The sequence below is a fragment of the Salvelinus fontinalis genome, chromosome 11, assembly GCF_029448725.1.
Source record: "Salvelinus fontinalis isolate EN_2023a chromosome 11, ASM2944872v1, whole genome shotgun sequence".
Taxonomy (NCBI): Eukaryota; Metazoa; Chordata; class Actinopteri; order Salmoniformes; family Salmonidae; genus Salvelinus; species Salvelinus fontinalis.
In genome coordinates this window covers 28,822,010-28,846,444 of record NC_074675.1, presented here as the reverse complement: position 1 = coordinate 28,846,444, position 24,435 = coordinate 28,822,010, and the positions used below count along the sequence as shown (strand labels likewise).

At 43.8% G+C, this 24,435-nt stretch overlaps 1 protein-coding gene across 1 annotated transcript in view; it reads left to right on the top strand.

Moving 5' to 3' along the window:
- Window positions 1–24,435, top strand: part of LOC129865452 (fibroblast growth factor 11-like) — a 129,437-nt gene that overhangs the window by 67,762 nt on the left and 37,240 nt on the right. Inside the window, exons 3-4 of the mRNA XM_055938263.1 lie at window positions 6,722–6,832; window positions 21,144–21,247. Of these exons, the coding sequence (XP_055794238.1) occupies window positions 6,722–6,832; window positions 21,144–21,247 (215 nt within the window). The remainder of the gene's footprint in view (window positions 1–6,721; window positions 6,833–21,143; window positions 21,248–24,435) is intronic.

Below are 24,435 nucleotides of genomic sequence, written 5' to 3'. Positions count from 1 at the left end.
CACACAATCCATGTCTCAGTTGTCTCAAGGCTAAAAGTCCTTCTTTAACCTGTCTCTTCCCCTTCATCTACACTGACTCAAGTGGATTTAACAAGTGACATCAATAAGGGATCATAGCTTCCACCTGGATTCACATGGTCAGCTGTTCTTAATGTTTTGTACACTCAGTGTATAGCACAGTGTTAGCTAGCTAGGATGCTACATAATATGCAACACACTTCATGTCATACAGTAGTTCCCTGCTCTTTTGAGCTCTAAATTGTAGGATTCTGTTGTGTGGAGGCAGAAAACAACAACTGCTGTCCTGTAGCATTAGCTAGCACACTAGCTGTCAACAGGAAGCTACACACGATGTTACATATTATTTCCCTGCTCTTTTGAGGTCTTATGGGAAGGATTTTCTCTGTTGTAGGAAGGGCCGTAACCAGGGTTTGAGTTTTAGTGAGGTCCGGAATGACTTTTTGAAAGTTTACTGCATTTCGATACAATTAAAACACTTAAAAATGTTGTATGGAGAACAGAAATCAACAAGCAAAAATGACCCTAGCCATTATCACCTTGGCTCATTCAGTCGATCTACAAACACATAGTCTATTAGATATGCAATTGTAACATTATACCCCTGAAAGGGGGGAAATATGAGAAATGATTCACACTGACAAGTAGCATCAGCAACTGTTCAGTTAGCTGTAATGATGAATTGCATAAAATCCTCAACTCTACATAGGTACAGTGCATTCGGGAAGTATTCAGACCACTTGACTTTTTCCACATTTTGTTACATTACAGCCTTATTTTAAATGGGTTTTAAATTGTTTTTTCTCCTCAGCAATCTACACACAATACCCCATAATGACAAAGCAAAAACAGGTTTTTGGAATTTGTCGCAAATTTCAATTAAAAAAAACTGAAATATCACATTCACATAAGTATTCAGACCCTTTACTCAGTACTTTGTTGAAGCACTTTTGGCAGTGATTACAGCCTCAAGCCTTCTTGGGTATGGCGCTACAAGCTTGGCACACCTGTGTCATGATGTGGCCCTTTCTGGGTGTAGATCGTGGCTTCCCCCTCTCTCACTCTCTCCTACACCTAGGTTCTGTTATCGCAGGTCGTAAATTCCTGGCGGAGGCTCTCTCCCCCTTTTCATGCAGAGCGAGAGATCACAGAGTGAACAAAGGATTTCACGTGGCCAAACTCCTAAATCCCCAAAATGGGAAAATGAAACTATGTCTACTTGTGATAATGTGGGAAGGCTCCGTGAACACTTAAGGGACAGTTATGTTGAGTGTGTTTCACTTGGTGACCTCACGAAGGACAGGAAACACGCACAACTATATCTCTGAATGTGTACATTTCTCAATTATGGTGTTTGCATCTAATTCTTTTATAAAATGAATGAGTAAAGATGAAACTATTTGTGAAATGATGTAATGTGATATTAACCTTTAATTTTGAGAGAATTGTATTCCCTGTAAAATGTAACTAGTCAGCGGCCACGCCCCCGTGAGCACAGACATGATCTGGCATCATGGAACCGCCCTCTTCTACTGTTACGAATAAAAGCCCCTCCTGAGACAATCCTCTTAAGACTAAACAAACCGACAGCGTGAGCTGTGTTTGCGAATTGTTAAGACCACAAAAACCTCAGTGTAAGCTAAGGTTGCAATGGTTGTTGAATTCCTAACCATACCACGTGGAGCATTGGCTGGAAATAAACTCTGAGACTGCCGATCCCTACAGAATAAGAGTAGAATAATCTTAGATACTAATTACTAGCTAGAATTGATGCAAACCTGGGATGCGAATAACGACAACCGCTGAAACATCTATTCTAAGAACAATGGACGCCTGACGGTTCCATTACAACAGACACTATCAGGAGCCGCCACCATGAGAGACTCTCTGTTGAACTGACCAACGATTCCAACAGAGAAGACAACAACTAAATAATGGCGTAAATATATTGATTGCAATTATTCCCGAATGAGCGAGTGTTCATGTGTAAAGGATTAGCATTTCAATGAATATAATCATCCACTGTGTGTAGTGATCCATTTTGTATTTCCCGCTCTCTCATCCACACCCCCTTCCCTTTGTCCACCAAGCCGTTATAACGGTTTAGCCCACTAGGGGATCTTCCCTATCATTGTTAGTAACCAATATTTGTTTGTTAATGCATTTCTGTGAGTATTTAGTTACTTAGTAAATAAATGATTAAGCCAATTGGTGTATGGATGATTCATAGTTTAGGCTGGGTTCGTGCAAATAACCAACAATTTACGACGTTTGGAATGAGACTGGCGTGAGGTAAAGCATAATTAATTAATAGAAGACTAATTGATCAGATATTAAAATATCTGAAGAGTTATTTTCGGAAAAGTATAACTTTGTAGTCTGAAGATTTTCCGTGGTGCCCCAACTTCCTAGTTAATTAAGTTTACATGATTCGTTTAATCACGTAGTAATAATTACAGAGAAATTATTTGATAAAATAACAGTCTTCACCTTTAATGATGCCAAAGACACAACACCTGTTTTGGGGAGTTTCTCCCATTCTTCTCTGCAGATCCTCTCAAGCTCTGTCAGGTTGGATGGGGAGCTTTGCTGCATAGCTATTTTCAGGTCTCTCCAGAGATGTTTGATCGGGTTCCCGAAGCCACTCCTGCATGGTCTTGGCTGTGTGCTTAGGGTCGTTGTCCTGTTGGAAGGTGAACCTTCGCCCCAGTCTGAGGTCCTGAGCACTCTGGAGCAGGTTTTCATCAAGTGGGCTGTCATGTGCCTTTTACTGAGGATTGGCTTCAGTCTGGCAACTCTACCATAAAGGCCTGATTGGTGGAGTGCTGCAGAATTGGTAGTCCTTCTGGAAGGTTCTCCCATCTCCACAGAGGAACTCTGGAGGTCTGTCAGAGTGACCATAGGGTTCTTGGTTACCTCCCAGACCAAGGCTCTTCTCCCCTGATTTGAATCAGTTTGGCTGGGCGGCCAGATCTAGAAAAAGACTTGGTGGTTCCAGACTTCTTCCATTTAAGAATGATGGAGGCCACTGTGTTCTTGGGGACCTTCAATGCTGTAAAAATGTTTTGGTACTCTTCCCCAGATCTGTGCCTCGACACAATCCTGTCTCGGAGCTCTACAGACAATTCCTTCAACCTCATGGCTTGGTTTTTGCTCTGACATGCACTGTCAACTGTGTGACCTTTTATAGACTGGTGTGTGCCTTTCCAATCAATGGAATTTACCACAGGTGGACTCCAATCAGATTGTCAAAACATCTCAATGATGATCAATAGAAATAGGATGCAGCTGAGCTCAATTTCGAGTCTCATAGCAAAGGTTCTGAATACTTTTGCAAGTACGGTATGTTTTTTTTATTTTTAATACATTTTCAAAAAAAATCGAAAAACCTGTTTTCACTTTGTCATTATGGGGTATTGTGTATAGATTGATGAGGAACATGTTTTATGTAATTTATTTTAGAATATGGCTGTAAGGTAAGAAAATTAGGATAAAGTGAAGGGGTCTGAATACTTTCTGAATATACTGTATCTCTTTTCTCAGATTACATAGTATTCACGTCTGTATTCCAAGGCCTTACTAATCAAGCTCCACACAAACAGACATCAATGGAGCTCAAAGATGACCCTATTATCAAATTCAAATGAATTATTTCAGAATATGACTTATTAATAATTAATATCAGTGATGGAAAATGGTGGGTAATGGATAAGAAAAACAACCACCGATATAAACAAAACTTTTTAGAACTGTATTTTTTTGCATTTTGATAGCATTTTAATGCAGGCCTATAGGGAAGATAGGCCACCTTGAGATAGCATAGCATTTTTTTTCTCCTAATTTCTTTGATAAGGTTAGTACAGATTTTCTCAGGGGACCCACATGGGCCTCGACCCTAAGTTTGGGTACCACTGTACTAACCTTTCTCTCTCGCTCTCTCTTGGTTCCTCCTGCCTGCATTGCAGTCATACATTGCAGCCATATCTACACTGCTCAAAAAAATAAAGGGAACACTTAAACAACACAATGTAACTCCAAGTCAATCACACTTCTGTGAAATCGAACCGTCCACTTAGGAAGCAACACTGATTGACTATAAATTTCACATGCTGTTGTGCAAATGGAATAGACAAAAGGTGGAAATTATAGGCAATTAGCAAGACACCCCCCAAAACAGGAGTGATTCTGCAGGTGGTGACCACAGACCACTTCTCAGTTCCTATGCTTCCTGGCTGATGTTTTGGTCACTTTTGAATGCTGGCGGTGCTCTCACTCTAGTGGTAGCATGAGACGGAGTCTACAACCCACACAAGTGGCTCAGGTAGTGCAGTTCATCCAGGATGGCACATCAATGCGAACTGTGGCAAAAAGGTTTGCTGTGTCTGTCAGCGTAGTGTCCAGAGCATGCAGGCGCTACCAGGAGACAGGCCAGTACATCAGGAGACGTGGAGGAGGCCATAGGAGGGCAATAACCCAGCAGCAGGACCGGTACCTCCGCCTTTGTGCAAGGAGGTGCACTGCCAGCGCCCTGCAAAATGACCTCCGAAAGTTTTTGTTTGTTTGGGGGATGTCTGTAGACACGACAGGAGTCGCAGTAAGGTTTTAAAAATTGCCTTTTGTCTGGCGTCGCAAACAACCTGTCCGCATCTAGTTTTGCCTACTTCTCTAGTGAGCCGACTCTAAGCTGGGGAAGTTTGTTTCATGTCTCAGGCCCTAGGCCTGTACCGCTAGAAGGCAGGGTTAGAGAGAGTGGTGAATGTGCTGCTAAAAACGCAAATAAAGGAGGCAAATCCGGCGGACGCAGGCGAACATAACGAACAAACCACTCTTCATGATTCCAGAGGCAAGCGAGATTAGAACTCAGATCAATAATATAAATGTTCTGAGATTTGATCACGGCTGGCAGCAATATTTAGACTTTGACTAGAGTTGATTTTCTTTATTGAGTACAAAATATACAGTACTGGTCATACTAAATCATGTAGTAAACAATAAAGTGTTAAACAAATACAAATAGTTGTTATATTTCAGATTCTTCAAAGTAGAGACCCTTTGCCCTGATGACAGCGTTGCACACTATTGGCATTCTCTCAACCAGCTGTGCCTTGTTAAAAGTTCATTTGTGGAATTTCTTTCCATCTTAATGCGTTTGAGCCAATCAGTTGGGTTGTGACAAGGTAGGGGTGGTATACAGAAGATAGCCCTATTTGGTAAAAGACCAAGTCCATATTATGGCAAGAACAGCTCAAATAAGCAAAGAAAAATGACAGTCCATCATTACATTAAGACATGAAGGTCAGTTAATATGGACAATTTCAAGAACTTTAAAGTTTCTTCAAGCGCAGTCGCAAAAACCATCAAGTGCTATGATGAAATTGGCTCTCATGAGGACCGCCACAGAGTCACATCTGCTGCAGAGAATAAGTTCATTAGAGTTACCAGCCTCGGAAATTGCAGCCCAAATAAATGCTTCACGGAGTTCAAGTAACAGACACATCTCAACATCAACTGTTCAGAGGAGACTGCGTGAATCAGGCCTTTATTGTCGAATTGCTGCAAAGAAACCACTACTAAAGGACACCAATAATAAGTTGGTAAGTGCTCAGCATATGTGTGAACTCCTTCAAGATTGTTGCAAAAGCATTCCAGGTGAAGCTGGTTGAGAGAATGCCAAGAGTGTGCAAAGCTATCATCAAGGCAATGGGTGGCTACTTTGAAGAATCTTCGAATATAAAATATATTTTGATTTGTTTAACACTTTTTTGGTTACAACATGATTCCACAGGTGTTATGTTAAGTGTTGTCTTCACTATTATTCTACAATGTAGAATATAAAAAATAAAGAAAACCCCTTGTAGGTGTGTCCAAACTTTTGACTGGTACTTTTAATATTTCATTTTTTCTTCTCAGAAAAAAATGCAGAGGTCCAGACCTCAGTGTCCTCATGTTTAGTTACAGCCATGGTTATGGGGAAGGGTAAACGACTGCTGTTGTCCCGTAGCGTTAGCTAGCACGCTTGCTGTCAACCAGAAGCTACTACACAACAAGAGCCTGCAAATGTAGCAGGTAAACTCTGTTCATCTGGAGATATAAATCACAGTTAGCTCTACAAAAAAAAAATCTGCCTCAGAACATACTTTGTAAACAACAAAACGGAGCGTCACAGTTGATGGAAGACGGGGTCCCGTGTCATTAAACTTTTAGTAGCTCAGTCAAGTTTTCCTTGTTTGTGTTTTTGTCTTTAGCTCTCCTCCCATCTCTCTCTCTCACTCCTCTGGCTTATCGCAAACAGAGCAGCACAGCCTCACATGCTATTCATCTTTAATGAAGCATTCCCCGTACTAGGCAGTAGGCAGGCACACACACCCTACCTCCCTCATCGTAGACGCGGCCCCATTTTAAGCAGGCACCAAGGTCCCATCAATAGGCCATCATTGTAAATAAGAATTTGTTCTTAACTGACTTGCCTAATTAAATAAAGGTTAGATAAAAAATAAAACATAATTTAATAGAGAAGGCCACTGTGGACACATGCTGCCTTTCAGTGTAAATTACATGTTATAACATATTTGGGAGAAAATACATTAGAGTGTAGAATCTTCCTTTACTGCTGTTTGTTCCCAGATGCTGAGTTTGAGTGCAAACATCACTGACTATCATGCAATATGAGGACACAAATGAACCCTGTCCTGTCCCCCTGCAGAGCCCCAACTGAAAGGCATTGTCACGAGACTCTACAACCGGCATGGCTTCTACCTCCAGATGCTTCCGGATGGCACCATGGACGGCACAAAGGACGAAAGCAGCTCCTTCTGTAAGTCTGTCTATCTGTCTCACACCTGTCTGTCTGTCTCTCTAACCCTGCTGTCATGTAAGTCTCACACCTGTCTTTCTGTGCCTGACTGTCTCTCTAACCCTGCTGTCTGTCTGTAAGTCCCACCACTGTCTTTCTGTATCTGACTGTCTCTCTAACCCTGCTGTCCTTCTGTAAGTCTAACACCTGTCTGTCTCTCTAACCCTGCTGTCCTTCTGTAAGTCTCACACCTATCTGTCTGTCTCTCTAACCCTGCTGTCCTTCTGTAAGTCTCACACCTGTCTATGTCTCTCTAACCCTGCTGTCCTTCTGTAAGTCTCACACCTGTCTATGTCTCTATAACCCTGCTGTCCTTCTGTAAGTCTCACACCTGTCTGTCTGTCTGTCTGTCTGTCTGTCTGTCTGTCTGTCTGTCTGTCTGTCTGTCTGTCTGTCTGTCTGTCTGTCTGTCTGTCTAACCCTGCTGTCCTGCTGTAAGTCTCACACCTGTCTTTCTGTGTCTGACTGTCTGCCAGTACGTAATGCCATGTAACTCTCCACAGTTTCTATTGAAATATAAAACTCTGTATAGGCACAGTGAGAATCTTTAGACAGTACGTCTTTTTAGACAGTTATTGGTACACAAGTTATTGCATAACAGTCTGTGAATCTTAAATATATTGTAGATGTGTACAGGGCTCTCACACTTTAGGTAGGTACAGTATAGAAACTGTAAGCACAGTAAATCCCTGCATAACATAACAGGTCCCGGTTGGGGTATTAAAGTTTATTCAGAGATTAGAGGACAACTGTGAAGTGTTTGTGAGTGTGAGTTACGGTATATTCCATAACAACTAGAACTCTATCAATCCTTACATCAGGCTTACTGTATCTGTGAGCTTTCTGTAAGGGGAACAAGCTTAGGGGAGAGGAAGAGGCGGAGTACGGGACGGGAGAGGGAGGCAGGGAAGGGTGAAGAGCGAGAGGAAAGAGGGGTGGAGAGAGGGAGAGAAAGAGGTGAAGAGCGATAGAAAGAGAGAGGGAGATAGAAAGAGACGGATGGAGGGAGGTCTGGCATGTACAGCCCAGTACAGGACTCATAAATCGTCCACTTTTCATTCAAAGCAGATTATTTATTCATTCCCACAGCACGGTAGAATTGTTAAGTGATTGACATCACAACGGAATAATCATCTACCCCACTGCACAGAAAATTGAATGGGATAGATTAGTGTTTTGCGTGTGTGTGTGTGCGAAGTGTGTGCATGCGTCTCTGTTTGTGTATGTGTTTGAGCGTCTATGATCAAGGTCTGGAATATCTCATTTTGTATTTACTGTAGGCCAGAACAGAATGGCAGGCATCCCTGTGGAGGGAGCAGAGACTCCTCTCATACACCACAACTATGGTTCTGAGTGGCTGAGGGACTTGCCTAGCTTTCTCTGTCTCGCTAGAGCGTACCCTCCGCAGCCTCTCTCTTTCTCCCCCTCTTTTTCTCTCTCCATCTGCCTCTCTCTCTCCCATCAGCCCCAGGGTGGGACCCCCAACTTGTTCCCTGACCTCTCCTATGAAAAAAGTGTGTGTGTGTGTTTACGTGCATGCCCGGATGTGTGTGTGTGTCTGCCTGTGTACATGTCCATGTGTGTGTGTTTGCATGCGTGTGTGTCCGTGTGTGTGTGTTTATGTATGTGTGTATGTGTGTAATTACGCACCCCACTGCAGAGTGTGCTGAGGCCAGTCAGTAAAGGGCCAAATCAGCAGCAAATGGAGATAAATAATTAAGGAGGAAACAGTCAGATTCATATCTGAGTTCTACAGAGACAAGCGGCCTCCCAAATTGCACCATATTCCCCATGTAGTACACTACTTTTGACCAGGTTCCATAGGGCAAAATGTGGGCTGGACCTCTCTGTCTGGAAGAAGAAAGCTGCATTCTCTTTGATTTATTTACAAAGCAATCTGACAGAAACTCCCTCTATATGTAACATCATTCATTAAGATAAAATCATGAGTTACCAAACCCGTTCACAGGACTGGATAACACTAGAGATCCCTCCAGTCTCCACAGATTTGGGAAAATCTGTGTTTTGTATTTTTTGCCCCTACTTTGTGGAACAATCTGCAGAGTTCACCGCAGTTAGATGTGCTGGTGTCACTCAGGCAGTTTCCATTATTGATTGAGGACCTCTATGTAGTTGAATGTGATTGCTTTTATTACATTTTTTTGTTGTTGTTGTGCTGAATTGTATTGTTTTATACACATGTGTAGAGTCGTGGCCATTTTTTTTTTAGAATGACACAAATATTAAGTCTGCTGCCTCAGTTTGTATGATGGCAATTTGCATATACTCCAGAATGTTATGAAGAGTGATCAGATGAATTGCAATTAATTGCAAAGTCCCTCTTTGCCATGCAAATTAACTAAATCCCCAAAAAACATTTCCACTGCATTTCAGCCCTGCCACAATAGGATCAGCTGACATCATGTCAGGGATTCTCTCGTTAACACAGGTGTGAGTGTTGACGAGGACAAGGCTGGAGATCTCTCTGTCATGCTGATTGAGTTCAAATAACAGACTGGAAGCTTCAAAAGGAAGGTGGTGCTTGGAATCATTGTTCTTCCTCTGTCAATCATGGTTACCTGCAAGGAAACATGTGCCGTCATCATTGCTTTGCACAAAAAGGGCTTCACAGGCAAGGATATTGCTGCCAGTAAGATTGCACCTAAATCAACCATTTATCGCATCATCAAGAACTTCAAGGAGAGCGGTTCAATTGTTGTGAAGAAGGCTTCAGGGCACCCAAGAAAGTCCAGCAAATGCCAGGACCGTCTCCTAAAGTTGATTCAGCTGCGGGATCGGGCACCACCAGTACAGAGCTTGCTCAGGAATGGCAGCAGGCAGGTGTGAGTGCATCTGCACGCACAGTGAGATGAAGACTTTTGGAGGATGGCCTGGTGTCAAGAAGGGCAGCAAAGAAGCCACTTCTCTCCAGGAAAAACATCAGAGACAGACTGATATTCTGTAAAAGGTACAGGGATTGGACTGCTGAGGACTGGGGTAAAGTAATTTTCTCTGATGAATCCCCTTTCCGATTGTTTGGGGCATCCGGAAAAATAACTTGTCCGGAGAAGACAAGGCTACCATCAGTCATGTGTCATGCCAACAGTAAAGCATCCTGAGACCATTCATGTGTGGGGTTGCTTCTCAGCCAAGGGAGTGGGCTCACTCACAATTTTGCCTAAGAACACAGCCATGAATAAAGAATGGTACCAACACATCCTCTGAGAGCATCTTCTCCCAACCATCCAGGAACAGTCTGGTGATGAACAATGCCTTTTCCAGCATGATGGAGCACCTTGCCATAAGGCAAAAGTGATAACTAAGTGGCTCGGGGAACAAAACATTGATATTTTGGGTCCATGGCCAGGAAACTCCCCAGACCTTAATCACATTGAGAACTTGTGGTCAATCCTCAAGAAGCAGGTGGACAAACAAAAATCCACAAATTCTGACAAACTCCAAGCATTGATTATGCAAGAATGGGCTGCCATCAGTCAGGATGTGGCCCAGAAGTTAATTGACAGCATGCCAGGGCAGATTGCAGAGGTCTTGAAAAGAAAGGACAACACTGTGAATATTGACTCTTTGCATCAACTTCATGTAATTGTCAATAAAAGCCTTTGACACTTATGAACTGCTTGTAATTATACTTCAGTATTCCATAGTAATATCTGAGAAAATATCTAAAGACACGGAAGCGGCAAACTTTGTGGAAATTAATATTTGTGTCATTCTCAAAACATTTGGCCACGACTGTATTGTAACGGTCGTCCTCCTCCTCTTCGGATGAAGAGGTGGAGTAGGGATTGGACCAAAGCGCAGCGTGATAATTTGACATAATGAAGTTTATTAAAGTAAAGACGAAAACCGAAAACACTTCAACAAACTACAAAATAACAAACGAACGTAGACTGACCTAAAACATGTGAACTTACATATAACGAAGAACGCACAAACAGGTACAGACTACAAACAAACGATACAGTCCCGTGTGGTAACACATACGGACACAGGAGACAACCACCCAACAAACAAACAGTGTGAACAGCCTACCTATATATGGTTCTCAATCAGAGGAAACGTCAAACACCTGTCTCTGATTGAGAACCATATAAGGCTAATTCCCAATGACCCAAACATAGAAACACAAAACATAGAATGCCCACCCCAACTTACGTCCTGACCAACTAAACACATACAAAAATAACAGAAAACAGGTCAGGAACGTGACATGTATGTTGTCTATGTTTTTATTGTCATGTGTACAGGGCTCTCTGTGTAAAAAGATTCTTCATCTCAATGTGACTGTAACGGTATTCCTCCTCCTCTACAACCGAAGAGGAGGAGTAGTGATTGAACCAAGGCGCAGCGGGTTGTGATGACATAATTTTAATAAAACAAGACGGGAAAAACACGAAACGAAACCACTTGAAATAATTAACAAAATAACAAAACAAATGTAGACAAACCTGAACTATACGAACTTACATATAACACTAAGAACGCACGAACAGGGAAAAATAGACTACACAAAAGGAACGATGTACAAACAAACCGAACAGTCCCGTATGGTGCGACAAACACTGACACAGGAGACAACCACCCACAACGAACACTGTGAAACAACCTACCTAAATATGACTCTCAATTAGAGGAAACGCCAAACACCTGCCTCTAATTGAGAGCCATACCAGGCAACCCTTAAACCAACAAAGAAACAGAAAACATAGACTGCCCACCCAAACTCACGTCCTGACCAACTAACACATACAAAAACTAACAGAAAACAGGTCAGGAACGTGACAGTGACTCCGTTTAAATAAAGGTTCAATAAATTAAAAAAAATAAAATAAATAAAAACAAACAAATACACAGACAGATCTCGACGTAAAATTATGTTCAACGAACACACACACACAAACAAACAAAAACATAGACAGAGAAACTCCCTCAAAGTACATTTGACCGTTGGAAGTTGTCAAAGGACACTGGGATGGGATGCATCGCTCCCTCCCTCGCTCTGACAATTAAGTAGAGAGGCTGTTGTTGGCGGAGACCCCTGGGTGTTTGGTCCCTGGCCAGGGGTATTACACACTGCGGCTGCACCGCCCTGCCAGTTAATTGCTAATTTTACTTACGCCGTCCTGTCAGATCGACCCCTGCGGCCCCCTCAGCCTTCAGCCCCTGCCCTTGGAACTTCCACCCCCAGCCTCCTGACAGACCCCAGACACAATGCCCCAGTCCTGGGCACATAGACACATCCCCCACCCTGGGCACATAGACCTAGCCCCCAGCCCTGGGAACATAGACCCAGCCCCCAGCCCTGGGAACATAGACCCAGCCCTGGGCACATTGATCCAGCCCCCGGCTTCAGCCATGGGAACTTTCCCCCAAGGCCCCCTTACAGCCACGATGGGTCAGGCCACGGGAACGGAGTATACATCCACCCCCATCACCTATGTCTTGATTCAACCCCTCTGCTCCCATCTCGGGGAAAAACACTTATTTTCTTCCTCTATGACTTTAGAGGTCTGGACCTCTGAAGGGATGAAGGGAGGGAAAGAGAAAGGGTGAAGCAAGGGAGGGAGGGAGGGAAGCGAGCAGAGGAACAGAGGGGAAGACAGAGAATAGGGAGAGAGGGGAGCGATGAGAGATGAGGGAAAGAGGATAGAGAGAGAGGAGGGACTGCGCTGCCAAAGAAGCAGCTGGCGAGCCACTGATGGCCATTCAATCACTGTGTCTCCCCCCTCTGGTGGGAGGTACAAGAGACTGGCTTTTTCTCTACCCCCCCCCCCCCCCCTCCTCTCTCTCTCTTTCAGATGGTTATGTAATGGGAAAAGGGGAGGAGGGAGGGATGGAGGGGGGGAGAGAGGGAGGATCCAGAGTTTGGACACCTCTTCTCTGTTCAGCTGGACTGACCAGTGGATTGTCACGGTGACATGAATGTGTGTGTAAGAGAGCCAGACCTCCCACTTGACGGACATGGAGGGGAGACAGGGGGAGAGAGGAGTGAGGGAGGATGCATGAGTACTGTACCAAGAGAGGAGGGACTCTCCCGTCCTACAGAAAAGGGCAGGAAGAAGAAACAGACTGGGAAATGAAATGATGAGATAGAAAAAGACAGGGAGGGTGAGAGAGAGAGAGAGTGAGAAAGAGAGAGGAAGGGAGGGTGAGAGGCTGCGAGATAAGTTTACAAGAGGGTGGCTGAGACAGAGAAAAACAGAACCAGAGAGTTACAGAGGAAGACATGAAAGTGAGATATTGGGTTTGAAAGGGTGGTTGTCAATGAATTTGGCCTGCTTTGGAGGTCTCCGTCCATCCGGAGGGACAGGAGGAGTGGGAGGTATGGAAATCCCATCAGAAATCCATAAAGATTCTCTGAACATTTATCCCCTCCAATTCCTGCCGCGAAAAACATTTATTCATCTCTCTCAGCTTCGGGATTGGTCTAGGCTGACATCGTCTTTTCAGTTTCAGCATCTCAATAACACGCACACACACACACACACAGAGTGAGCGAGAGAGAGATAGTGACATTTGAAATGTCTGTATTCTTTTGGAACTTTGTGAGTGTAATGTTTACTGTTAAATTTTATTGTTTATTTCACCTTTGTTTATTATCTACTTCACTTGCTTTGGCAATGTTAACATATGTTTCCCATGCCAAATAAAGCCCTTAAATTGAAATTGAACTGAGAGAGGATGAGAGAGAGGAGGTCATGCTGGAGGTCATTTTGCAGGGCTCTGGCAGTGCTCCTCCTTGCACAAAGGCGAAGGTAGCGGTCCTGCTGCTGGGTTGTTGCCCTCCTACGGCCTCCTCCACGTCTCCTGATGTACTGGCCTGTCTCCTGGTAGCGCCTCCATGCTCTGGACACTACGCTGACAGACACAGCAAACCTTCTTGCCACAGCTCGCATTGATGTGCCATTCTGGATGAGCTGCACTACCTGAGCCACTTGTGTGGGTTGTAGACTCCGTCTCATGCAACCACTAGAGTGAAAGCACCGCCAGCATTCAAAAGTGACCAAAACATCAGCCAGGAAGCATAGGAACTGAGAAGTGGTCTGTGGTCACCACCTGCAGAACCACTCCTTTATTGGGGGTGTCTTGCTAATTGCCTATAATTTCCACCTTTTGTCTGTTCCATTTGCACAACAGCATGTGAAATTTATTGTCAATCAGTGTTGCTTCCTAAGTGGACAGTTTGATTTCACAGAAGTGTGATTGACTTGGAGTTACATTGTGGTGTTTAAGTGTTCCGTTTATTTTTTTGAGCAGTGTATATTCTAAAAAGAGAGGTATGGGTAGATGGCTTGTGGTCTTTATAGTATTTGACCTCTCGTGACCCCTATCCTCTTCCTGTTGATCTTTCTCTGATCTGATTGGTGAGTGATGGTGGAGGGAGCAGAACCTTGTCACCAGCCATCCAGGCAACTCTAATCCCTCACAGTAGCATTGCCATGGCGATGAGAGATGAGTGACAGCCAGATAGGGGTGCACTCAGGCTTTGAACATCAGAAGAGTATGACACTATACTTCAATAACATATCTAACACCCAAGCCCATAACAATGTAGTGACTGGCTGTGTCTGAACACCCATACTAGCGTACTACATACTTAAACTGTCTACTATTTAGCACATACCGTTTAGTAAAAACGTTAAATCCTGACTGGCTGGGTAGGTGGGGCGGGGCCTAGTTCAGTTGGATTTTTCCAAATTCAACAGACATGCACCTGATAATCGATCCTTTCCAATTTGATTAATTTCTCTAAACTCTGAATAGAATAGGAATGGAGTTATAATCCTACTCAGGCTGGTTATAGGCAGACTATTAGACCCTTAGCGTTGCCCATATCGCCCATCTATCCTATTTAAAAAGGACTGAAGACAGAAACATATCATTTGGTTCCATTTCAACATATTTATTAGTGCTTTAACATATATAAATTAAATCAAATTGCCTAGTATACAGCAAAACTAAGGCTATTGCACAAAAAACATGGACATCAAATTCAGAACCACTGGACAGCAACATAATAAACTAAAGCACTGATCATTGAAAACGAGATCAGAATGACTGCTAAAGGCTTGATCCATACATGTAATGATATATGTAGCCTGGCCTACAAAACCAAAACAATCCATGTGTTCAAATCAAAAGGCCTGATTAACACGTCATCAATAATGCAGCCACATCCCGAATCCCCGGTGCCGACACATTCAGAAATCAAAAGATGGTTTAGTATTTAGTTTAAAAGCTCTGACGAAGGAACACTTTTCAAAATAAGCACTTTTCAATGAAAAGCCTACATTTGAACACCACCGCAGAAGCTTCGCTATACAGCATCTTCCCAATTAAGTAACCTCGTTTTGTTGTTTGGCTACTTGAAGAGAACCCGGCACTATCATTCGCAGCCCACCTCTTCCAATGCACTGTGGGAAAGTGTGAATCGGATTCTACTAGATGAACAGCCTAAATGACTATACCATCCTGGCATTTAAACCATACTTGACTTAAGAAAATTCACATACTATAACTCATTTTATTTTCACATATTGAGAATGCTCTGTTTCCCGCTATTCATTGAGTTCGCTAGTACGTCCCCATATCTAACTGGTCAGCTGTTGTCAAAGCCGAAATGAGTATGATATCCAGGCTTTTAAAGTATACTCAATCTTCAAAATGTCACGTACTATTAAACTACATTTTTTCACATAATCAAACGGCCTACTATTTAGGATGCAAGTACGAGTATTAGGACTCTCTCACCCGTCACCCCAAACAGGAAGTTGAGAATGAGCAATACGTCCTGTATTTCTTCTACTTGTAGTCCTTCTACTTCCTGTCCATCAACTTCCTGTCCATGTGTTGAACTCTCTCCATGACACAGACAGCTAATCCTCCCGTTCTCGGCTCAATACAGCACAACATCTTCAGCAAGACCACTGATGACCTCTCCTCCATGCCTTACATCCATCTCCCCATCCTCCCTCTCCTTGATGCCTTCCATCCATCACCCATTCCTACCTCTCCTCCATGCCTTCCATCCATCACCCCTTCCTCCCTCTCCTCTGTGCCTTCCATCCATCACCCCTTCCTCCCTCTCCTCCGTGCCTTCCATCCATCACCCCTTCCTCCCTCTCCTCTGTGCCTTCCATCCATCACCCCTTCCTCCCTCTCCTCCGTGCCTTCCATCCATCACCCCTTCCTCCCTCTCCTCCATGCCTTCCATCCATCACCCCTTCCTCCCTCTCCTCCGTGCCTTCCATCCATCAGCCCTTCCTCCCTCTCCTCCGTGCCTTCCATCCATCACCCCTTCCTCCCTCTCCTCCGTGCCTTCCATCCATCACCCCTTCCTCCCTCTCCTCCGTGCCTTCCATCCATCACCCCTTCCTCCCTCTCCTCCGTGCCTTCCTGGTTGTTTTTCTCCTCGTTTATTTATTGTGTATCGACTCGCTGGGATTGATTCGGCAAAGCCGCCTATCTCCCCCCACCCATCTCCATCTCTCTCTTTCTCTCCCTCCCTCTGTCTCTTACTCGAACAACTTTAATTAATCTAGCAGTCTCCCCAGCGCCACGCCGGGTGTCTTGAGAAAGAAAGAGGAGAGGGGAAGAAAGAGAGGAGGAAGCGAAAGAGAGAAACGGCAGGCTGACCTATTATCTGCCGTAATCCATATGATTAGAAAGAGAGACACCTTTCATGGAGAGAGAAAGGAGGACTAACTCACTCTCGTAGAGAATGAGAGTTATGAGAGAGGTGGGAGGGAGAGATTAATAGGAAAGTGGAAGACATAGTAGATACAGTGTCTTCAGAAAGTATTCACACCCCTTGACTTTTTCCACATGTTGTTGTGTTACAGCCTGAATTTAAAATGGATTAAATTGCGATATTTTTTGGGGGTCACCGTCCTACACACAATAGCCCAGAATCTGAAAGTGGAATTATGTTTTCAGAAATTAGTTAAAAATGAAAAGCTGAAATGTCTTGAGTCGATAAGTATTCAACCAATTTGTTATGGCAAGTTGCATGGACTCACTCTGTATGCAATAATAGTGTTTAACATGATTTTTGAATGACTACCTCATCTCTGTACCGCACACATACAATTATCTATAAGGTCTCTCAGTTGAGCAGTGCATTTGAAATACAGACTCAACCACAAAGACCAGGGAGGTTTTCCAGTGCCTCACAAAGAAGTGCACCTATTGTAACGTCCGGGGTGTAGTGGAGGAAGAAGTCAGGTGCAGCAAGCAGCGAGTTCAGGGTAGCGATATATTTATTACACCACACCGGTGAAAATGACGCCAACTCAAACAAATGCCCCAAACAGGGGGAACTAAACAGTTCAGCAAAACACACCATACACGAACAACCGTGACTTACAGTCGAGTACTAACGTATACTGAAAATAATCCCGCACAACCAGTAGGCGGGCCGGCTGGTAAATAAAGCCCAACCAATAAACCTAACTGAACACAGGTGCAACTAATAAACAGACAAGGGGCAGCTAATAGGCTGGCAACGACGACCGCCGAGCGCCACCCGAACAGGAAGGGGAGCCACCTTCGGTGGGAGTCGTGACACCTATTGCAGACATTGAATATCCTTTTGAGCATGGTGAAGTTATTAATTACTCTTTGAATGATGTGTCAATACACCCAGTCACTACAGAAATACATTCGTCCTTCCTAACTCAGTTTTACATTAGTGCAATAAGGCACTAAAGTACAACTGCCAACATTTGGCAAATAAATGAACTTTATGAGAGCGTTATGTTTGGGGCAAATCCCAAAAAACACATCACTGAGTACCACTCTTCATATTTTCAAGCATTGTGGTGGCTGCATCATGTTACAGGTATGCTTGTCATCTGCAAGATTCAGGGAGTTGTTTAGGATAAAAAAATAAATAAATGGTATAGCTAAGCACAGGCAAAATCCTAGAGGAAAACCTGGTTCAGTCTGCTTACCAACAAACACTGAGACACAAATTCACATTTCAGCAGGACTATAATCTAAAAGAAAAGGCCAATATACACTGGAGTTGCTTACCAAGACGACATTGAATGTTTCTGAGCGGCCTAGTTACAGTTTCGACTTAAATCACCTTGAAAAACTATGGCAAAACTTGAATATGTTTGTTTAACAATGATCAACAACCAACTTGACAATCCAGGTGTGCAAAGCTCTTAGAGACTTACCCAGATCACTGCCAAAGATGATTCTAACATCTATTGATTAAGGGGGTTGAATACTCAAATCAAGATACACAATATATACAAAAGTATGTGAACACCCCTTCAAATGAGAGGATTTGGCTATTTCAGCCACACTCGTTGCTGACAGGTGTATAAAATCAAGTACACAGCCATGCAATCTCCATAGACAAACATCGTCAGTAGAATGGCTTTAGTGAAGGGCTCAGTGACTTTCAACGTGGCACCGTCATAGGATGCCACCTTTCCAACAAGTCAGTTTGTCAAATTTTTGCCCTGCTAGAGCTGCCACAGTCAACAGTAAGTGCTGTTATCGTGAAGTGGAAACATCTAGGAGCAACAACGACTCAGCCGCGAAGTGGTAGGCCACACAAGCTCACAGAACAGGCCCGCAAAGTGCTGAAGCGCATAAAAATTGTCCGTCCTCGATTGCAACATTCCCTACCATGTTCCAAACTGTTTGTTGGGAGCTTCATGAAATGGGTTTCCATGGCCGAGCAGCCGCACACAAGCCTAAGATCACCATGCGCAATGCCAAGCGTCGGCTGGAGTGGTGTAAAGCTTGCAGCTATTGGACTCTGGAGAAGTGGAAATGTGTTCTCTAGAGTGATGAATCATGCTTCACTATGACATTCCGACGGATTAATCTGGGTTTGGTGGATGCCAGGAGAACGCTACCTGCCCCAATGCACAGTGCCAACTGTAAAGTTTGGTGGAAGAGGAATAATGGTCTGAGGCTGTTTTTCATGTTTCGGGCTAGGCTCCTTAGTTCTAGTGAACGGAAATCTTAACGCTACAGCATACAATGAAATTCTAGACGATTTTGGGCTTCCAACTTTGTGGCAACAGCTTGGGGAAGGCCCTTTCCTGTTTCAGCATGACAATACCCCTAGGCACAAAGCGAGGTCCATGCAGAAATGGTTTGTCAAGATCGATGGGAAAAACTTGACTGGCCTGCACATAGCCCTGACCTCAATCCCAACGAACACCTTTGTGATGAATTGGAACACAGTCTGCGAGCCAGGCCTAATCGCCCAACATCAGTGCCGACCTCACTAATGCTTTTGAGGCTGTATGGAAGCAAGTCCCTGCAGCAATGTTCCAACATCTAGTGGAATGCCTTCCCAGAAGAGTGGAGGCTGTTATAGCAGCAAAGGGGGGGACCAACTCCATGTTAAGCCCATGATTTTGGAATTAGATTTTTGACAAGCAGGTGTCCACATACTTTTGGTCATGTAGTGTATCTTAGTGTTTTATTTTTGTTAACTTTTTTTTTTTTTTACAAATGTTAGAATTCTTTATCCAATTTGACATTAGATAATTTTAGTTGATAGTTGACAAAAATCTATTTTTATCGAACTTTGTAACAAAAAAATGTGGAGGGGTCTGAATAATTTCTGAAGGCCCTGTAGATATATATATACACAGACAGAGAGAGAGAGGGAGAGAGAGAGAGAGAGAGAGAGAGAGAGAGAGAGAGAGAGAGAGAGAGAGAGAGAGGGGAGGAAGTGAGCAAACAAATGGTGGGAGAAATGGTTAAAGAGAGGAGATTGGAGAGAGGGAAGGGGAGAGTGAAATTGAGATACAGGTGAGCGAATGGTCAAAATGAGAGAAAGGAAGAGAGAGCGAGAGAGAGAGTGTCTGTCTGTAGCAGTGTCCAGGGTTGCAGAGGGCCATAGACTCCATGTGGAGTAGGGGGTACTATATATTCTATATGTGTATGTGTGGTTGTCTGAGAGAGACAGAGAGAGGGACTGTGTGTGCTCTTCTAAGTGTCACCTTCTCCGTGGTCTTTAGTGACACCGTGTTCATTTGCGAAACGGCCTGGTTGAGATTCAGGGATCGATAGAGCAAATAAAAGCAGGGCCTAGAGAGAAGGGGGGGGGGGGGGAGATACAGAGGACCAGGGCAGCCTGCACTCTTTCATCACCCATCCCATCATCACTCTCTTTCTTTCAGCAAGAAAACCCTATTAGACGAAAGCAGTTGTTGGCTGATACTTGTGGTTGCTGTTGTTCTTCCATTTTTAAACTGACTATTAAATGGCCTATTCAAAGCTACTATTCCTGGCTGTTTTTTTGGGACCTTTTAGGACCTTCAAGGGCAGTCATTGAGGGCTTTGGGTGTCACGGCAGCGGTCGCCGCAATGCTTTCAGGCGTCCGTTTAAAATCTGCATGGCTCCCGCAGTGTTGTGTAGCCCGAGGGGCGTTTTGTCAATATCACTCAAGTTAACATGTTACTTAGCATATCCCCCCCAACACAGAGGGCTTACGGTCAAGGCTCTCTGACAACGCACAGACACACACACAGAATGCTTTTTACATCGACCCAGGTGTGGTGTCTTTATGGAAAACGATGCACATTAAAATAGTTCAAAATAGAGGAGATGCACTCAACTGCATTAAAAAAGACAGAAAACTAAATTAATGTGGTGTTTACAGTGTTGTTAAAGATTCATTCTGCACATTTTTAAGAGGTGTCACTCAGTAATGTACTCCAGAGGCGTAAAGCTTTCTGTTCTCTCTCCCTCTCATTCTCTTCCTCCCTTCTTTCTATCTCTCTCCCTCTCTCTCCTACCTCAAACAGAAAAAAATATGTTTTATTGTCAGATACACCGGATAAATGCAATGAAATGTGTTGTTTTACAGGGTCAACCATAGTAGTAGGGCGGGCCTGAAGCAAATTAGGGCACAATAGATTTTTCATTTTGTCAGCTCAGGTATTCAAACCAGCTACCTTTTGGTTACTGGTCCAATGCTCTACCACTGGGCTACCTGCCGCCCTTTAAATCAAGTAAATCGGGGGGGATTTAGTTATTCGTGGCAGAAGGGCACGCTGAAGGAAGCGTCTCTAAAAGCGTGATCGCCCCAGGCGGTCTCTTCCTCTCTTCCTTCTCTCTGACGGATGGCGGGAGGAATGAAATGAGAGGAGGCTCCAATTGTCTTTTTCGAACACTGAGAATGTTTTAGTAAGAAACAAGGGCAGATTTCTCTAACTCTCTCTCTCCCTCTCCCCAATCCCCCTATTTCTTGTCCTTGTGTCTGTTTTGCAGTGCAGTTCAACTTGATTCCTGTGGGCCTGAGGATAGTAGCCATCCAGAGCACTAAGACAGGGCTCTACATTGGGATGAACAGCGATGGATACCTCTACACTTCGGTAGGGCAACCAATTATTATTAACGTTATAATGCTATAGATACCACTTCAACTATAGTTATAACATCTCTACACCTCGGTACGGCAACCTCTTATGAAGTTATAGCAGCATAGGGACACACCTACTCATTCAAGGGTTTCCTCTTTATTTTTTACTATTTTCTACATTGTAGAATAATAGTGAAGAGACATCACAACTATGAAATAACACATATGGAATCATGTAGTAACCAAAACATTGTTAAACAAATCAAAATATATGTTATATTTGAGATTCTTCAAAGTAGCCACCCTTTGCATTGATGACAGCTTTGCGCACTCTTGGCATTCTCTCAACCAGCTTCATGAGGTAGTTACCTGAAATGCATTTCAATTAACAGGTGTGCCTTGTTAATTTAGGAATTTATTTCCTTCTCAATGCGTTTGAGCCAATCAGTTGTGTTGTGACAAGGTAGGGGTGGCATACAGAAGATAGCCCTATTTGGTAAAAGACTAAGTCCATATTATGGCAAGAACAGCTCAAAAAAGCAAAGAGAAACAACAGTCCATCATTACTTTAAGAAGTGAAGGTCAGTTATTACGGAAAATTTCAAGAACTTTGAAAGTTTCTTCAAGTGCAGTCGCAAAACCATCAAGTGCTATGATGAAACTGGCTCTCATGAGGACCGCCACAGGAAAGGAAAACACAGAGTCACATCTGCTGCAGAGAATAAGTTCATTGGAGTTACCAGCAAGTAACAGACACATCTGCTCATCAACTGTTCAGAAGAGACAGTGTGAATCAGGCCTTCATGGTCGAATTGCTGCAAAGAAACCCCTATTAAAGGACACCAATAACAAGAAGAGACTTGCTTGGGCCAAGAAATGAGGAATGGACATTAGATCAGTGAAAATCTGTCCGTTGGTCTGATGAGTCCAAATGTGATATTTTTGGTTGTAACCGCCGTGTCTTTGTGAGACGCAGAGTATCGGATCTCTGCATGTGTGGTTCCCACCGTGAAGCATGGAGGAGGTGGTGTGATGGTGCTGTGCTGGTGACAATGTCAGTAATTTAGAATTCAAGGCACACTTTTAACCAGCATGGCTACCACAGCAATCTGTAGCGATACGCCATCCCATCTGGTTTGTGCTTAGTGGGACTACCCTTCATTTTTCAATAGGACAATGACCCAAAACACACCACCAGGCTGTGTAAGGGCTATTTGACCAAGAAGGAGAGTGATGGAGTGCTGCATCAGATGACCTGGCCTCCACAATCACCCGACCTCGCCTAAATTGAGATGGTTTGGGATCAGTTGGACCGCAGAGTGAAGGAAAAGCAGCCAACAAGTGCTCAGCATATGTGGGAACTCCTTCAAGACTGTTGGAAACACATTCCTCATGAAGCTGGTTGAGAGAATGCCAAGAGTGTGCAAAGCTGTCATCAAGGCAACTGGTGTACCGCAATAACAGTCTACACATTATCACCTGTACTGTTGTTATAGCAGTGTGTACAACTGTCTCCCCTGTAACGATTCCCCAGGTTGTTGATGTAAATCAGAATGTGTTCTCAGTCAACTTACCTGGTAAAATAAGGGTTCAGTAAAAAGTACTGTCAGACCCACAGAGAGGATGCAGTACCTGATGATAGAATATTTATTATCTCTATGGAACTGTTTAACAGTCATTGATAGAGTTTTCAGTGTCCCTACAAATCTGACAGTCTAATGCACGGTGCTGTCTGCGTCCTAAATGGCACCCTATTCCCTATCGAATGCACTTTTTACCAGGGCCTATAAGGTACTATATAGAAAATAGGGTGACATTTGGGCCGATCAACAGTGTACTGGTCCACAGCTCCTTAAGAGGGGTATTTCACCTTGATCTGGGAGAGTGGAGAGGGAAGGTAAAAAGAGAGATGCTCCCATCTAGTCTGCTGTGAAGTAAATAAAGAGTGCACGTTTCTATTTGAAGTAGATCTGTGCGTTCCCTTCAAAGTCGGCATACTGCCTGTCTACTGCCTGTCTACTGCTTGTCTACTGCCTGTCTACTGCTACTGCAGGAGCTGGGGTATAGAGAGGATTGGTGTGAAGTTTTTAAACACCTTGCCTTTCCGGCGGATCAATCTACACACACACTTTGATACACACCTTCACCCCCCCTCACACACACACACACACACACACAGCTGTAGAGGATATACTGCCCAGGCATTCTCCAGACAGAAGAAAGGTGACCTATTTTCACAGGGGAAAGAACCACAAAAGAGAGAGAGAGAGAAAATCCCTTTGAAGAGAGGAAAAGAGAGGGAGCTGTTTCGGTCTTTTTCCACAGTGTGAAGGAAGGCTCACCTCAAATTACCTGAACACTAGCTGCTGCTGTGGCAGTTTCTCACACCACACACACACACACACACACACACACACACACACACACACACACACACACACACACACACACACACACACACACACACACACACACACACACACACACACACACACACACACACACACACACACACACACACCTCCAAGTGACTCAGAGGACTGAAAGCATCAGAACAAGGGAAGGTGGTAGGGACTATAGCGCTTTAACACACAAAAATAAATAATATCCCAATGCCCCAGGGCAGTGATAGGGGATATTGCCCTGTGTAGGGTACTGTCTTTCGGATGGGCTGTTAATTGTGTGTCCTGACTCTCTATGGTTACTAAAAATCCCATGGCACTTATCGTAAGAGTAGGGGTGTTAATCCGGGGGTCCTGGCTAAATTCCCAAACTGTCACTAGGTTGTCATGGTAACGATATGATATCATGCAGTGACACTTTAGAACTTTAACTATTCTTCATAAGGCCAATATACACCGTGTACAAAACATAAGGAACACCTGCTCTGTCCATGAATCCAGGTGAAAGCTATGATCCCTTATTGATGTCTCTTGTTAAATCCACTTCAATCAGTGTAGATGATGGGGAGGAGACCGGATACAGAAGGATTTTTAAGCCTTTAGACAATTGAGACATGGATTATGTACAGTATGTGTGTGCCATTCAGAGGGTGAATGGAAAAGACAAAAGATTGAAGTGCCTTTGAATGGGGTATGGTAGTAGGTGCCAGGCGCACCGGTTTGAGAGTGTCTAGAACTGCAATGCTGCTGGGTTTTTCATGGTCCACAGTTTCCCGTGTGTATCAAGAATGGTCCACCA